We start from the raw sequence: 18,606 nt of genomic DNA on the forward strand, positions 1-18,606 counted from the left end.
CCTGTTGTGTTCAGTGAACCCGCCACTGTATACCTGTACTGTTCATTGAACCTGCCACTGCATACCTGTTCTGTTCAGTGAACCCACCGCATCAGTGCGCATACCTGTGCAGTTAAGTGAACCCACCTACCTACGTGAGTGCACGCAGTGTGATATACCACTCCGTGCATACCCGATATGGAAAAAACAGGTAGAGGAGGGATAGTGCCAGAGCCAGAGGAAGGCCACCCGGCAGGTCTGCGCGAGGTCGTGTAAATGTAATTTCGTGTGGACCTGGCCCACAGTACAGTGCTCGGAAGAAGGCACGTCCCATCACGTCCCAAGATTGTCAGGACGTTGTTGAGTATTTAGCGACACAGAACACCTCATCTTGCTCAGCCACCAGCGCTACTACTAGCACCACTTCCGCTGCATTTGACACTTCGCAAGAATTATTTACTGGTGAAATCACTGATGCACAGCCATTGTTGTTACAGCCAGATGAATTTTCACCAGCTCATATGTCTGCGTTACGCGGCAACACTATGGATGTAACGTGTAAGGAGGATGAAGGACCTACTGATGGTGCATGTTTGAATTTTTCTGAGTCAAGCGAAGCTGGGCAGGATGATTACGATGATGACGATGATAGGGATCCTCTGTATGTTCCCAATAGAGGAGATGAAGAGGGGGACAGTTCAGAGGGGGAGTCAGAGAGTAGTAGGAGGATAGAAGTTGCTGAAAGAAGCTGGGGCAGCTCTTCGTCAGAAACAGCTGGTGGCAGAGCCCGGCACCATGTATCGCCACCTATGTACAGCCAGCCAACTTGCCCTTCAGCATCAGCTGCTGAGGTCCTCATAGTGCCCACATCCCAGGGTGGCTCAGCGGTGTGGAAATTTTTTAATGTGTGTGCCTCAGATCGGAGCAAAGCCATCTGTTCGCTCTGCCAACAAAAATTGAGCCGTGGAAAGGCCAACACTCACGTAGGGACAAGTGCCTTACGAAGGCACCTGGAGAAAAGGCACAAACAGCAATGGGATGGCCACCTGAGCAAAAGCAGCAGCAGCACACAAAAGAAAAGTCACCCTCCTTCTCCTCTTCCTCCTTCAGGTGCATCATCTGCTTCTGCCGCTTTCTCCCTTCCACCTTCACAGGCACCCTCCTCCACTCCGCCTCTGCCCTTGAGCGGTTCCTGCTCCTCTGCCCACAGCAGCAGTCAGGTGTCCGTGAAGGAAATGTTTGAGCGGAAGAAGCCAATTTCGGCCAGTCACCCCCTTGCCCGGCATCTGACAGCTGGCGTGGCGGAACTGTTAGCTCGCCAGCTGTTACCATACCGACTGGTGGACTCTGAGGCCTTCCGTAAATTTGTGGCCATCGGAACACCGCAGTGGAAGATGCCAGGCCGCACTTATTTTTCGAGAAAGGCCATACCCCAACTGCACCGTGAAGTTGAGAGGCAAGTGGTGTCATCTCTTGCGAAGAGCGTTGGGGCAAGGGTACACCTGACCACGGATGCCTGGTCTGCCAAGCATGGGCAGGGCCGCTACATTACGTACACAGCCCATTGGGTGAACCTGGTGGTGAACGATGGCAAGCAGGGCGCAGCGGACCAAATTGTGACACCTCCACGGCTTGCAGGCAGGCCTCCTGCCACCTCCTCTCCTCCTGCTACATGCTCTTCGCTGTCCTCCTCCTCCTTGGCTGAGTGGCAGTTCTCCTCTCCAGCTACACAGCCCCAGCTCCGCAGGGCCTATGCTGCATGCCAGGTACGACGGTGTCACGCAGTGTTAGACATGTCTTGTCTCAAAGCGGAGAGTCACACTGGAGCAGCTCTCCTGGCTGCTCTTAAGAAACAGGTTGATGAGTGGCTGACCCCGCACCACCTGGAGATAGGCAACGTGGTGTGCGACAACGGCAGCAATCTGCTTGCCGCTTTGCATATGGGGAAGCTGACACACATACCCTGCATGGCACATGTCATGAATCTAGTGGTTCAAAGATTTGTGGCAAAGTACCCTGGCTTAGCGGATGTCCTGAAGCCGGCCAGGAAGTTCTGTGGGCATTTGAGGCGGTCTTACACAGCCATGGCACGCTTTGCGGAAATTCAGCGCAAAAACAACATGCCGGTGAGACGCCTCATTTGCGATAGCCCGACTCGATGGAACTCGACCCTGCTCATGTTCTCCCGCCTGCTAGAACAGAAGAAAGCCGTCACCCAGTACCTCTACAACTACAGTAGAACGAAACAGTCTGGGAAGATGGGGATGTTCTGGCCCGACAACTGGACACTGATGAAAAATGCATGCAGGCTCATGCGGCCGTTTGAGGAGGTGACCAACCTGGTGAGCCGCAGTGAGGGAACCATCAGCGACTTAATTCCCTTACGCTTACTTCTTGGAGCGTGCTGTGCGTAGAGTGGCGGATGAAGCTGTGAATGAGCGTGACCAGGAACCGCTATGGCAGGAACAGGCATGGGACCAATTTTCATCAGACCCAGCTGTTTCCTCAACACCTGCGGCAGCACAGAGGGGGGAGGAGGAGGAAGAAGAGAAGTCGTGTGCAGAAGATGAGTCAGACTCAGAGGATGATGAGCAAGGTGTTTCTTTGGGGGAGGAGGAGGAGGAGGGGACAGCGGCAGGAGAACAACCGCAGCAGGCGTCGCAGGGGGCTTGTGCTGCTCAACCTTCCCGTGGTATTGTTCGCGGCTGGGGGGAGGAGGTTGACTTACCTGACGTCACTGAGGAAGAGCAAGAGGAGATGGAGGGTACTGGATCCGACTTTGTGCAGATGTCGTCTTTTATGCTGTCCTGCCTGTTGAGGGACCCCCGTATAAAAAACCTCAAGGGGAATGAGCTGTACTGGGTGGCCACACTACTAGACCCTCGGTACAGGCACAAAGTGGCGGACCTGTTACCAACTCACCGGAAGGTGGAAAGGATGCAGCACATGCAGAACCAGCTGTCAACTATGCTTTACAATGCCTTTAAGGGTGATGTGACAGCACAACGCCAGCAAGGTACCACTGCCACTAATCCTCCTCCCGTGTCCACGCAGTCAAAGACAGGACGCTCCAGCGATCTCATGGTGATGTCGGACATGCGGACGTTCTTTAGTCCAACGCCTCGCCGTAGCCCTTCCGGATCCACCCTCCACCAACGCCTGGAACGGCAGGTAGCCGACTACCTGGCCTTAAGTGTGGATGTAGACACTGCTGTGAACAGCGATGAGGAACCCTTGAACTATAGGGTGCGCAGGCTTGACCTGTGGCCAGAGCTGTCCCAATTTGCCATCCAACTTCTCTCCTGCCCTGCCGCAAGCGTCCTGTCAGAGAGGACCTTCAGCGCAGCTGGAGGCATTGTCACAGAGAAGAGAAGTCGCCTAAGTCACAAAAGTGTTAAGTACCTCTCCTTTATCAAAATGAATGAGGCATGGATCCCGGAGGGCTGCTGCCCGCCCCAAGACTAAGTCAGTCCCCGCACACACAGCATCTCTGCCTGCACGCCGTGTGACTGGCTGCCTGGGCTGCCCCAAGAAGACTAAGTCGCTCCCAGTCCCTCCACACAGCATGTCTGCCTGCAGGCCGCTTGACTACCTTCTCCGCCACCACCAACAGGGTCCGGGACTCCAGGCGGATTGCTGAATTTTTTAGGCCGCTGCTAGCAGCGGCCGCTGTAATAATTTTTATGGTGCGTGTACATGACTGCCTAATTTTTCTGGCTGCACTGCGGGCAGCTGCAACAACAAAAGAAAAGGCATGTACAAGCACCCATTCCCCTTCGTGATCATTACCTTGCCGTGGTGAAGGGGCTTGCGTATCACAATGAAGCAATGACCGGCGCATAGATGAGTGTCTCGGGGGGCACACAAAAGATAATAAGGTCGTTGCTTCATTGTGGTCAGACCAAATTTGATCAGCTGGACAGTCACTGTTCTGTCATTCGGCTACATCAGCCAGGCGACCATATGGGCTGTAAAGCCACCAAAACCTGCACTCTCGCCATGGTGCGCACCAGTCCAGCACGGCCGTCACTACACAAACAGCTGTTTGCGGTGCGTTACACGGTGAGTTTGGTGTGTCAGTGTGAAGCAGTACCTTAATTACACTACCTGATTGATGTATACACATGCAAGATGTTTTAAAGCACTTTAGGCCTGTCATTTAGCATTCAATGTGATTTCTGCCCTTAAAACGCTGCTTTGCGTCAAATCCAGATTTCTCCTGGGGACTTTTGGCGTGTATCCCACTCCGCCATGCCCCCCTCCAGGTGTTAGACCCCGTGAAACATCTTTTCCATCACTTTTGTGGCCAGCATAATTTTTTTTTTTTTTTCAAAGTTCGCATCCCCATTGAAGTCTATTGCGGTTTGCGAACTTTAACGCGAACCGAACCTTCCGCGGAAGTTCGCGAACCCAGTTCGCGAACCTAAAATCGGAGGTTCGGCCCAACTCTAGTCAGAAGTTCATTCTACCTTTGTCAGTAAGGAACTCTCTTTATTGGTGGACTTGCAAGCACCATCTGCGGTTATGCCACCAGATTCAGCAGGAGGAGCCTGTGGTGATCCCAACAGACGCGAGTTTAAAAGGATGGGGGGCAAACTGCAAGGATGTGTGTGTCCAGGAGAAGTGGAGAATCTTTCCTCATCAGATTCCATCAAACATTCTGGAGCTCAGGGCAGCCTTCTTAGCTCTGTGAGCCTTCCGTCACTTGATAATAGGCAGATCAGTCTTGCTCCAAATAGACAATACGACAGCTGTCTCCTATATCCGAAGGCAAGGGGGGACAAGGAGTCAACCCATGTTGCGGGAAACTACGCACATCATGAATTGGGCACAGAGCAATCTTTCCAACCTGTCGGCAATTTACCTTCCAGGATCTCAGAATATTCTAGCGGATCAACTCAGCAGACAATTCTCCAATGCTCACGAGTCACGAGTGGGCCCTGAACCCAAGTGTGTTTCAGAAAATTGTTCAGAAGTGGGGTCTTTCGCAGGTAGATCTCTTTGCGTCTCACAAGAATACGAAGTTGAAGAAGTTCTTTTCTCTGCATCACCATCCAGCAGCATTGGGGACGGATTGTCTAGCGCACCCTTGGACATTCGAACTAGGGTATGCCTTCCCTCCGTTTCCAGTAATTAGTAATTCCTCCAAAAGCTATTGAAGGAGTCATGCATGATCATAGCTATATTGCCTTATTGGCCAAGGAGGCCGTGGTTTACACTTCTATGGGAGATTAGTGTGGAGGAACCATGGCAGCTTCCAGCAATGCCGGATCTGCTTTATCAAGGGAATCTGCTATACCCCAACAGCAGCAACCTCAGTTTAATGGCATGGAGGTTGAGAGGAAGAAATATAGAGACCTAGGATGTTCAGAGGAAGTGACCACTACTTTATTGAAGGCAAGAAAGACATCTACTAATACCACGTATCACAGAGTGTGGGAGAGGTTTGCTTCCTTTGCTATTTTGGAAAAATTTGATATGCTTAATCCAAAGGTACAGGATATCCTTAACTTCCTTCAAACAGGGGTGGAAAAGCAGTTAAGCCTGTCAGCCATTAAGGTGCAGATATCTGCCTTGTCTGCACTAACTAGCGAGAGATGGGCCTTTAACCCATTGGTAATGCAATTTGTTCAAGGAGTGCAGAAGATTAGGCCTCCCCGAAAACCTTTCTTCCCGCAGTGGGATTTATGTGTTGTCTTGGACGTCCTGAAAAGTCCTCCCTTTCATCCAGTGGAGTCCGCTTCTTTATGGAATATAACTCTACAAACAATCTTCCTTGTGGCCATAGCTTCTGCAAAAAGAGTTTTGGATTTACAGGCTCTGGGATGTTCTCAGAACCTTCTGCAATTTTATCCAGATGGACTTGTAATCAGACCAGTACTTCAGCACATTCCAAAGGTAGCATCATCTTTTCATATAAATCAAGAATTAACATTACCAACTTTCCCAGTGGACCATGAGTGTTACCCATTGGATGTAGGAAGGAGTGTGAGAGCTTACTTAGACAAGACAGTGGAATTCAGGTCCTCAGATTGTCTCTTTGTTAATGTGCAGGGTCCTAGAAAATGATATCCAGTAACATCCAGAACCATTGCTAACTGGCTGGTAAAAATGATTCAGAAGAGCTACAGAATAAAAGGTTTAAATGTGCCAGAGCAAATCCATGCTCATTCGACTAGAGGAATGGCTGCCTCATGGGCATCTTTTTCAAAAGTATTAGGAGAAACCATTTGTAGGGCAGCTAGCTGGTCTTCTTCTCATACCTTCTTAATGCATTATCATGTTGATCCTGCTTCTCTCACTACTCTTGAATTTGGAAGAGCTGTATTGTCTTCAGTCGATAAATAAATTGTTTTCTTTTTCATTCCCTCCCTCTTGTATGATATTTTATGTCCCAGGAGTAGTGTTGGGCGAACATCTAGATGTTCGGGTTCGGGCCGAACAGGCCGAACATGGCCGCGATGTTCGGGTGTTCGACCCGAACTCCGAACATAATGGAAGTCAATGGGGACCCGAACTTTTGTGCTTTGTAAAGCCTCCTTACATGCTACATACCCCAAATTTACAGGGTATGTGCACCTTGGGAGTGGGTACAAGAGGAAAAAAAATTTAGCAAAAAGAGCTTATAGTTTTTGAGAAAATTGATTGTAAAGTTTCAAAGGAAAAATTGTCTTTTAAATGCTGAAAATGTCATGTTTCTTTGCACAGGTAACATGGTTTTTACCGCCAGGCAGTCATAAATGTAATAAAGATAAGAGGTTCCATAAACAGGGACCGGTAACGCTAACCCAGCAGCAGCACAGAGCACACGTGATGGAACAGGAGGAGGCGCAGGAGGAGAAGGCCACGCTTTTTGAGACAACAACCCAGGCCTTGCATGAGGACAAGAAGCGTGCGGATAGCATGCTTTTTACCGCCATGCAGTCATAAATGTAATAAAGATAAGAGGTTCAATAAACAGGGACCGGTAACGCTAACCCAGCAGCAGCAGCAGCACACGTGATGGAACAGGAGGCGGCGCAGGAGGAGAAGGCCACGCTTTTTGAGACAACAACCCAGGCCTTGCATGAGGACAAGAAGCGTGCGGATATAGCAGCAATGCTTTTTGCCGCCATGCAGTCATAAATGTAATAAAGAGAAGAGGTTCCATAAACAGGGACCGGTAACGCTAACCCAGCAGCAGCAGCAGCACAGAGCACACGTGATGGAACAGGAGGAGGCGCAGGAGGAGAAGGCCACGCTTTGAGACACAACAACCCAGGCCTTGCATGAGGACAAGAAGCGTGCGGATAGCATGCTTTTTACCGCCATGCAGTCATAAATGTAATAAAGATAAGAGGTTCAATAAACAGGGACCGGTAACGCTAACCCAGCAGCAGCAGCAGCACAGAGCACACGTGATGGAACAGGAGGAGGCGCAGGAGGAGAAGGCTACGCTTTGAGACACAACAACCCAGGCCTTGCATGAGGACAAGAAGCGTGCGGATATAGCAATGCTTTTTGCCGCCATGCAGTCATAAATGTAATAAAGAGAAGAGGTTCCATAAACAGGGACCGGTAACGCTAACCCAGCAGCAGCAGCACAGAGCACACGTGATGGAACAGGAGGAGGCACAGGAGGAGAAGGCCACGCTTTTTGAGACGCAACCCAGGCCTTGCATGAGGACAAAAAGCGTGCGGATATAGCAATGCTTTTTGCCGCCATGCAGTCATAAATGTAATACAGATGAGAGGTTCCATAAACAGGGACTGGAAACGCTAACCCAGCAGCAGCAGCACACGTGATGGAACAGGAGCAGGCGCAGGAGGAGAAGGCCATGCTTTTTGAGACACAACAACCCAGGCCTTGCATGAGGACAAAAAGCGTGCGGATATAGCAGCAATGCTTTTTGCCGCCATGCAGTCATAAATGTAATACAGATGAGAGGTTCAATAAACAGGGACCGGAAACGCTAAACCATCCCAGATGTTCATTGGTCATGTTACTTGGTTGGGGTCCTGGAGTGTTGCGTAGTCGTTTCCAATCCAGGATTGATTCATTTTAATTTGAGTCAGACGGTCTGCATTTTCTGTGGAGAGGCGGATACGCCGATCTGTGGCGATGCCTCCGGCAGCACTGAAACAGCGTTCCGACATAACGCTGGCTGCCGGGCAAGCCAGCACCTCTATTGCGTACATTGCCAGTTCGTGCCAGGTGTCTAGCTTCGATACCCAATAGTTGAAGGGTGCAGATGGATTGTTAGACACAGCTACGCCATCTGACATGTAGTCCTTGACCATCTTCTCCAGGCGATCGGTGTTGGAGGTGGATCTGCACGCTTGCTGTTCTGTGGGCTGCTGCTGCATGGGTGTCAGAAAATTTTCCCACTCCAAGGACACTGCCGATACCATTCCCTTTTGGGCACTAGCTGCGGCTTGTGTTGTTTGCTGCCCTCCTGGTCGTCCTGGGTTTGCGGAAGTCAGTCTGTCGGCGTACAACTGGCTAGAGGAGGGGGAGGATGTCAATCTCCTCTCTAAAGTCTCCACAAGGGCCTGCTGGTATTCTTCCATTTTGACCTGTCTGACTCTTCAAGCAGTTTTGGAACATTGTGTTTGTACCGTGGATCCAGAAGGGTATATAAACCCAGTAATTGGTGTTGTCCCGAATGCGCACAATGCGTGGGTCGCGTTCAATGCAGTTTAGCATGAATTGAGCCATGTGTGCCAGAGTCCTACCAGAATCCTCATCATCCTCTTGTGAGCGTTGTGATAGTTGTTGTGATGCATCATAGTCGTCACCTTCTTCCTGGTCTGCTTCTGCTGACCATTCGCGCTGAATTGTGGAAGTCCAACGTGCACCGCTCTGGCCCTCGTCAGTGGTGGCAGGAAATTCCTGCTCCAACTCCAGCTGTTACTCCTCCTCTTCTTCATCATGTGTCAGCTTAGCCAACCTTAAAGCGCGAATGAGATTACTCCCATTATCACACACAACCATGGCCGGTTTCAGGTCCAGCGGTGCCAGCCACAAATCCATCTGTTCCTTTATTCCCCTCCAAATTTCCTCCCCTGTGTGCTGCTTATCCCCAAGGCAGATCAGCTTCAGCAACGCTTGCTGACGCATGCCAACAGCTGTGCTGCACTGCTTCCACGATCCTACTGCTGCTGGGTTAGCGTTTCCGGATGAGGTACAGCTTTGAGATGCGTTGGAGGAGAAGGAGTCAGAGAGGTAGGTGCTGTTGTTATCCAGTGGGAGGGACGGCGGTGCAGGTGTTTGCGGCGTGGGCAACACCCGCGCCGTAGCAGGTGAGGATTCGCTGCCAAGCTCCACAAGGTTCACCCAGTGCGCGGTAAGGGAGATGTATCGACCCTGGCCGAACGCACTCGTCCAGGTGTCAGTGGTGAGGTGAACCTTGCAGGCAACGGCATTCTTCAAGCTTCGGGTTATTTTGCTGACCACGTGCTCATGCAACTCAGGCACTGCAGAGCGCGCAAAGTGGTAGCGGCTGGGAACCACGTAACGTGGGATGGCCACTGACATCATGCCCTTGAAGCTGTTTGTCTCCACCACTCGATATGGCAGCATTTCGCAGGCCAGAAGCTTGGCTATGCTGGCTCTTACTGCCACGGCCCGGGGGTCATTTGCTGGCAATTTCCTCTTGCGCTCAAACATCTCCGAGACAGACAACTGAACCATAGGGCTGCACAACGAAGGGCTGTTGGTTGTTGTGTTTGATGAACACTGGGAGACCTCAAGAGCACTACTCCGGAAAGTGACAGTGTCAGCGTCATCTGATTTTTTGGAATGTTTTGAACCACGCAATGGCTGGGCTACTGCTGCTGCTGAGGCGGGTCTGGTGGGGAGTCTGGTGAACCCAAGGGAGGCAGTGTTGCTGGTGGTACCCTGTCCTGCCGCGTTTGCCCACAGAGTGGGATGTTTGGATAGCATGTGGCGGCTCATGCTGGTGGTGGAGAGGTTGTTAATACTTTTCCACCTGCTCAGGCGGGTCTTGCACACCTTGCAAATCGCCATGGTAACATCCTCAGTGCAGTCTTCAAAGAAAGCCCAGACTTTGGAGCACCTGCCTTGCTGGCGATTTCTGTTTGCGCCTCTTTTGCCTCTCACTTGAACTTCCACGCTTGTGGTGCCTGAAATTGCGCCGCCTACCTTGTGGCACAAGGCGAACTCGTGCAGCAGTGGGTTCTTCAACAGACTCATCTGTGCTGCTGCTACGACGGCGATGTTCTCGTTCACAAACAAAATCTGGGTCTATGTCCACATTGTCCATACCCTCCTCTTCCATCTCCTCAAACTCGTCATATGTCATTGTGGGGGGCCGCCGCCGTGGAGTACAGCTCCCCAGCACAACCGTCAGGGGAAACACCTCTTCCCTTGCCCCTCCCTCTTTCACCGGATTTCTTCCTCATTTCACTTATCCTTACAGTACACGCTGACTGGCAGCAGTACAGTGGCAGTACAGAAATGCTATACAGTGGTGGGTGAGCGGTGTACCACTATTGCCAGCAGCGACACAGAGCACAATGCTATACAGTGGCGGGTGAGCGGTGTACTACTGTTCCCAGCAGACAAAGAGTGGCAGTAAACACAATGCTATATAGTGTGGCTGAGCCGTGTACACAGAGTGGCAGTAAACACAATGCTATATAGTCTGCTATATAGTCACCCCGAACGGGGTGATGTTCTGCAGCACCCGAACAGTGGCGAACACTGTTCGCCCAACACTACTGGGAACGCAGATTTTAGTACCTAAACACACGATACAACATGTTTTCCGGGGTCGGACTCTGAGGCACATACAGATGGTCCCGATCATCATCCTCATCATCATACAACTCTTCTCCTGAGTCTGACCCACCCACCACCTCTGCCACCCCAACATCCCCAGACACAGTCACAGACCCCTCATCGTCCTCAACATTAACTTGGGATGCTGGCCTGAGCCCGACCTCCTCCTCCACATCAGGCCCCATCATCTCCTCAATGGCAGCCCTCATTAATCGCTCTGGCGCCGGACCGATGGACACAACGTTCTCCTCCGGGGAGGGCCGCTGCTGACCACTGGCTGCTGGGGTGGATGTTATAGCTTGCGTGGGGCGTTGGCTGTTGCTGTTGTTGGGAGTGCTGCTCACAGCGGAGGTCTCTGAGGAACTCATGGTGAGCTCATATAGTGGTTGACGGTGAGTGGAGTATTACTGATCCCAGCAATATACACACTGACTGGCAGAGTACGCAATGCTATATAGTCTGGCTGAGCCGTGTACACAGAGTGGCAGTGAACAATGCTATATAGTCTGGCTGAGCGGTGTACACAGAGTGGCAGTACACACAATGCTATATAGTCTGGCTGAGCCATGTACACAGAGTGGCAGTAAACAATAGTATATAGTCTGGCTGAGCGGTGTACACAGAGTGTCAGTAAACAATGGTATATAGTCTGGCTGAGCGGTGTACACAGAGTGTCAGTAAACAATGGTATATAGTCTGGCTGAGCGGTGTACACAGAGTGTCAGTAAACAATGGTATATAGTCTGGCTGAGCGGTGTACACAGAGTGGCAGTAAACACAATGCTATATATAGCGTGGTTGAGCGAGGTGCACAGTGGCAGTACACACAATGCTATATAGTCAGGCTAAGCCGTGTACACAGAGTGTCAGAAAACACAATGCTATATATAGCGTGGCTGAGCGAGGTGCACAGTGGCAGTACACACAATGCTATATAGCCAGGCTAAGCCGTGTACACAGAGTGTCAGAAAACACAATGCTATATATAGCGTGGCTGAGCGAGGTACACAGTGGCAGTAAACAATATATAGTGTGGCTGAACGAGCGGTGTACCACTATTCCCAGCAGACACAGAACAGTACACAGAATGCTATATAGTGTGGCTGAACGAGCGGTGTACTACTGTTCCCAGCAGACACAGAACAGTACACAGAATGCTATATAGTGTGGCTGAACGAGCGGTGTACCACTATTCCCAGCAGACACAGAACAGTACACAGAATGCTATATAGTGTGGCTGAACGAGCGGTGTACCACTATTCCCAGCAGACACAGAACAGTACACAGAATGCTATATAGTGTGGCTGAACGAGCGGTGTACTACTGTTCCCAGCAGACACAGAACAGTACACAGAATGCTATATAGTGTGGCTGAACGAGCGGTGTACTACTGTTCCCAGCAGACACAGAACAGTACACAGAATGCTATATAGTGTGGCTGAACGAGCGGTGTACCACTATTCCCAGCAGACACAGAACAGTACACAGAATGCTATATAGTGTGGCTGAACGAGCGGTGTACCACTATTCCCAGCAGACACAGAACAGTACACAGAATGCTATATAGTGTGGCTGAACGAGCGGTGTACTACTGTTCCCAGCAGACACAGAACAGTACACAGAATGCTATATAGTGTGGCTGAACGAGCGGTGTACTACTGTTCCCAGCAGACACAGAACAGTACACAGAATGCTATATAGTGTGGCTGAACGAGCGGTGTACTACTGTTCCCAGCAGACACAGAACAGTACACAGAATGCTATATAGTGTGGCTGAGCGAGGTACACAGTGGCAGTAAACAATGCTATATATAGTGTGGCTGAGCGAGCGGTGTACTACTGTTCCCAGCTGCGACACACAATGACTGGGGGGGACCCTGGCTAGCGTGGCTGGAGCGCGAACTACCCTGCCTGCCTACCCAAAGCTAAACCCACAGACAAATGGCGGAGATATGACGTGGTTCGGGTATTTATTTACCCGAACCACGTGACCGTTCGGCCAATCAGAGCGCGTTCGGGTCCGAACCACGTGACCCGTTCGGCCAATCACAGCGCTAGCCGAACGTTCGGGGAACGTTCGGCCATGCGCTCTTAGTTCGGCCATGTGGCCGAACGGTTTGGCCGAGCACCGTCAGGTGTTCGGCCGAACTCGAACATCACCCGAACAGGGTGATGTTCTGCAGAACCCGAACAGTGGCGAACACTGTTCGCCCAACACTACCCAGGAGTATGCCACCATCTTTGTGTCCAGGAAACAGGAAAATTGAATACTCACCTTTCGGTAATTTTCCTTTCCTGGAACAGAAAATGGCGGCATACGAATCCCTCCCTCCTGTTCATTTGAGGACTGATTTTCACGAGAATGGCGGGGGGGGGGGGGGGGGGGGGGGGAGCGGGGTTGTTTAATTTATTAGCAAATCTGTTCTATGGGGTCAGGGGGCGGAGCCTAACCCAGGAGTATGCCGCCATCTTCTGTTCCAGGAAAGAAAAATTAACGAAAGGTGAGTATTCAATTTTCCTGTTTCTACAGTGAAGGGTGGGCAAATCAGGCAGAGGAAAGTAAAGGAGGAAATAACATCAGGATTGGCTTCAAAATAGCCACAATTAAAATGGAAAATGCTAAGAAGGATTTTCTCTTTTTTTACTGTACAAAAATCACTAAAGTCAAACCGTGGACAGTGCAATACATATGTTATGTAAGTAGAGCAAGTATTTACAGTATATATGTGGTGCTTTTTTTTCTGAGATAGTATTGCCTATTAACCTTCCTGACGGTAACCCCACTGGAGGTTTTCTCAGGCCCTGGTGGGCCGATTTGCATAATTTTTTTTTTGCTGCACGCAGCTAGCACTTTGCTAGCTGCGTGAGCACACCGATCACCGCCGCCCCGCGCTCGATCACCGCTATCCACCTATCTTTGAATGGGATTTCCTGATCGGAGATCGCCCTGGGCTCGTTACATGATTTAAAAAATTTTTTTTAAAAAGACTGCTGCGCTGCCCCTTGGCGGATTTTAATAGACCGCCAGGAGGGTTAAAGAGACATGGCTGTTATTTCATTTCTCAATTAAAAAATGGCTAACGTTTTCCTTTAAGGGCTCCAAGTCATACAGTGTAGCAACAATGGCACTTTCAGGGCACTTATCCCAGCGTTTAAGGGTCCATATATACTTTAAATTTTGATTGGCCAATCACTGACCAATGTCACCACCTCCATGTAGTATGAAGTTCAACAGATATTGGCCCCTATGCAATTCACTTTTTCTCCATAGTTTTCTCCCAGGTGATATTTTTAAACTTGTCAATAAAATGCCTTTTAAGCAACCAGAAAGCTAGAAAATGCTCAAAATAATTTTGATAGTACTTATTCATCTACTTTTTGGTATTTTTTTAGTTGAAAAGTGTTGGAAAGTTATTTAAAATTGAGGATTAAAAATTATCTCCTAGGAGAAAACTCAGGTGAAAAAGAGAATTGCATATGGCCCATTGAATACTATGAGCAAATTGTGTATGTAAGCTCTCACACTACATTGAGGTGGTAAAATTGGTTAGTGATTGACCAATTAAAATTGGATGCACCCTTAGTGGAAATATGGCAGCACTTGATATAGCCCAGTGCCCAAACTCTCCAAACTTGACCTTCTCATTGTGGACAGAAATGTTACATAAGTTCTTCTACTACTCTGGCAATGAACTTTAAAGAGAACCTGTAACAAAAAAAATGCAGGCAGTCCCGAAGTGTCCCAGAATCCTTCCTTGGACAAGGCTGCCAACCGCTGATTTATTTACCTTTCTTGGCTCCAGCGGGGGTGCTGTTGTGGCTCTCCACTCGGAGATAAGCGAAAAATAGCCGATCTCCGTCGAGTCCTCTCTACTGCGCAGGCGACTTGCGCCTGTGCAGTAGAGCGGCCCAACAGCGATCGGCTATTTTTGCCTATCTCCGAGTGGAGAGCCGATACTGTGCCTGCGCTGGAGTTGGGAAGGTAAATATTTACATCCCCGCCGTTCCGAAGGAATTCCGTTGCCGCCGTGGGACACAGGAGGACGGGGGAAGCCTCCATAGTATCCGGAAGCTTCCCCCACCTGAGGTTTCTTTAAACAAGAGTATAGCTCATGTAGTAGAGATATTCTTTACAGCAGACAAGTAGAGTACTGTGCACACAAGCAAGTGAAAGAGGTACAGATGTATAGTCTGAAAATTGTAGGTGGCTATGAGCGCTCCTCAATCAGACCTACGTGTATCTCAATTGGAACTGTATATATCGTAAAAATTAAATGAATGAACATGTATCTATGGATCGCCACACAGTGGGGGGTAAACACCCTATTTGCATATATAGTATTTATCTGTGCAGGCGCTCAACATCAAGTCTCAACAATAATGACAGTTCCAGTATTTCAAGTCAATAGCAACAGTTCCAATTCCTGATGGACTTTATAGGTTAATAGTGACAGTTCAAATTGCTGATAATCTTCATAAACTCCACTCAAACAGACAGACCCACACTGGGTACTCTCACCGGATTTGCAGGCTGATTGTATTACAGATCAGCTAAAACGCGTATTTTTGATGACATCCCATCGGTCTCCAATCGAGCTTTTATCTAGAACTCAAACAGGGATACAAGGACATAGCGTAATCCAGTATACACTATAACGCAAGTGACATCAAGTGTAGCACTTTCACCCATACAGTGCCAAAACGGTGACAACCCTTCACCGATACTATGAAGGTAATGGTAACCGCTCACCAGATCACAGTGCTGACCACTTGTAGGAGATCAGCTAATGCGCTTTGTGATCCACCTTCAGAGTATGCAGCCTTCTTCCTGGTTACCTCAAACTCAGAAACAAACGCTGCATAGCGTAACTCTGTATTTATTAAAAGATTAAAATCACAGCAATACACTCACAAACATCCTTGAATCATGCGCATGTAAATAAATCCTCAGAAGGTCTCGTTAGCGTCCGTTTTCATCTGCAGCATGATTCAAGGATGTTTGTGAGTGTATTGCTGTGATTTTAATCTTTTAATAAATACAGAGTTACGCTATGCAGCGTTTGTTTCTGAGTTTGAGGTAACCAGGAAGAAGGCTGCATACTCTGAAGGTGGATCACAAAGCGCATTAGCTGATCTCCTACAAGTGGTCAGCACTGTGATCTGGTGAGCGGTTACCATTACCTTCATAGTATCGGTGAAGGGTTGTCACCGTTTTGGCACTGTATGGGTGAAAGTGCTACACTTGATGTCACTTGCGTTATAGTGTATACTGGATTACGCTATGTCCTTGTATCCCTGTTTGAGTTCTAGATAAAAGCTCGATTGGAGACCGATGGGATATCATCAAAAATACGCGTTTTAGCTGATCTGTAATACAATCAGCCTGCAAATCCGGTGAGAGTACCCAGTGTGGGTCTGTCTGTTTGAGTGGAGTTTATGAAGATTATCAGCAATTTGAACTGTCACTATTAACCTATATAGTTCATCAGGAATTGGAACTGTTACTATTGACTTGAAATACTGGAACTGTCATTATTGTTGAGACTTGATGTTGAGCGCCTGCACAGATAAATACTACAGATGTATAGTGCTTGAAGGACAGTGCATTCTCTTGCTTTACATTAGTTCTTCTCACATCATTTTAAAGACATTTGTGCAAAGCAAATCATACATAAAAAAGAAGAAAAAACCTTACATGCCAACTTGAATTTCATGAATTATAACCTTAATGTCTCCCCTTGCACAGCAGATTTCCTTAACAGCTGCAGGTGTGCCTTGATAAGTGCCTTTGTACACCTTCCCAAAGGCTCCTTCTCCAAGAATATAACGCCTATCAAACTGTATTTCTTCTCTGGGTACAAACTGCACTGGGGGAAGTCGTGCTGCTGTGGATAAAACAGATTCAAACTCATAAATAATTAGTCATTTTCTGAGTTCAGGAAAACAGGTTTTTTTTTTTTTGTCATTTGCATTTTTGTGCAACACACTCAGCATTTTGCTCCTGCACTCTCATCTTTATATATAAAGAGATATATTTATTAAACTGCAGTAAGCAGAATAACATATGTAAAGTTTTATCGCACCATGTGTAGAGCAGAATGCCATACATAACATGCAATACATTACGCTCTACTCATTGTGCATGAGACTTTACGCACATTTTTCTGCTTAAAGGGGAACTTCAGCCTAAACAAACATACTGTCATTAAGTTACATGAGTTATGTTAATTAGAATAGATAGGTAATATAATCTCTTACCCTGTTTTAAAAGAACAGGCACATGTTTTTGATTCATGGGGGCTGCCATCTTTGTCATGGGGGCAGCCATATTTTTGGTTGAAAGGAGGTGACAAGGAGCAGGAGACACAGTTCCAACTGTCCTGTGTCCTGATTACCCCTCCCAGCTGCACGCACTAGGCTTCAAATGTCAAATTCAAAATGTAAGAAAAAAAATTGCACCAAAACAGCAGAACAAGAGCAACAACAGCAGAAATCCCATCATGCTTTGCTCAGCATCAGGGGAAAAATGCCCTGGCAGTTTTCCTCTGTGCAGCTAAAAATCTTGTATAAGAGAAACAAAGTTCTGATGCTGTGAAACTGTTAAAGAAACACCAGGCCTTTTCAGTGCTGTTGAGTCGATTTTTAGTCTGGAGGTTCACTTTAATGCAATTTACTGAATACATTCCAAAATGCCTTGCTTTTTCTTGGATGTCTTTTAATCTATTTGGAGCTGTTTCTCAAAAAACAGAAGTTTGCCTTTTTCACCACCTAGCAACCACGTCACACCGATAAGCATGAATGAACATGGCGGCTCCCCCAGTTTCACATAATGTCAATTGGCGTTAAGTCCTGGGGACATGGTTTGCAGGGGATCCCGCGCACCGATGCGCGTGCATCCCACTTGAATGACAGAGTTTGCTCCGCCATCAGTCTACCTCGCCACTAGGAGACTGTTAGACGGCGAATGTATGTGTGTCTTTTGGAGGTAGGAAGTAAGTCTGCTCCAAGAAGTTTCTGCATGTAGCGTTGGTGGTATAGTGGTGAGCATAGCTGCCTTCAAAGCAGTTGACCAAGGTTCGATTCCTGTCCAATGTTTGTAAGCGTGCTTTTGACATCCTACAAATCCCTGGAAGACAAGACAAGAGGAGGAGGAGGAGGAGGGGGAGAAGGGAGGGTAAAAAAAAAAGCACAAGAACAAGATAAGCTCTCAAAAGAGCTGTTGTGGGTTGCTATTTTAGGAATAACAATCAGCCAGGAGCAAGCTAACAAGCCTACAAGAGCCTAACTAATCTTTCCCTATGAAAGTCTGTCAGCACCTTTCTTTTCACTAATTACTACAGGGGCACGAACGACTATAATGGCCGGCGCTGCCTGCCTTATATAAGGGGTGGGGTGGCTCCAGGAGATAGTGTAGCCTGATTGGCTACAATGGGCCTGCTGACTGTGATGTAGTGGGTCAAAGTTGACCCTAATGGTGCACTATGGGGGCGAACCGAACTTCCGGGAAAGTTCGCATTCGCATGCGATCGCGAACCACCCAAAGTTCGCCTGGAACCGTTTGCCGGCGAATCGTTCGGGCCATCTTGTGAGTGCTAAATTGACAGGCGTTTGCAAATAAATCACTTCTAGAAGTCTTATTAGCATATGAATTAGACCATAAATTTCAGATGCCCGGATTTGAGATTCTGAACAGTGAGGAGCGAAAATGCCAATACTTCTTTTGCATAAATTTTCGCAAAAATGTTAGCAAAATACTTGCGGTAAAAATGTTGTTTTCCACATTTTCATGCTTTTCGTGTTAAAAATATTATTTTTCTGTGATTTTGCAAAAAAATGCAAAAACG

The 18,606-nt window shown here is 48.4% G+C and overlaps 1 protein-coding gene across 1 annotated transcript in view; it reads right to left on the reverse strand.

Annotated features, from left to right (window-relative positions):
• Window positions 1–18,606, reverse strand: part of LOC137525543 (serine/threonine-protein kinase mos-like) — a 76,443-nt gene that overhangs the window by 36,851 nt on the left and 20,986 nt on the right. Inside the window, exon 3 of the mRNA XM_068246673.1 lies at window positions 16,458–16,647. Within this exon, the coding sequence (XP_068102774.1) occupies window positions 16,458–16,459 (2 nt within the window). The 5' untranslated portion in view covers window positions 16,460–16,647. The remainder of the gene's footprint in view (window positions 1–16,457; window positions 16,648–18,606) is intronic.

Source organism: Hyperolius riggenbachi, chromosome 7 (assembly GCF_040937935.1).
Source record: "Hyperolius riggenbachi isolate aHypRig1 chromosome 7, aHypRig1.pri, whole genome shotgun sequence".
Lineage (NCBI taxonomy): Eukaryota > Metazoa > Chordata > Amphibia > Anura > Hyperoliidae > Hyperolius > Hyperolius riggenbachi.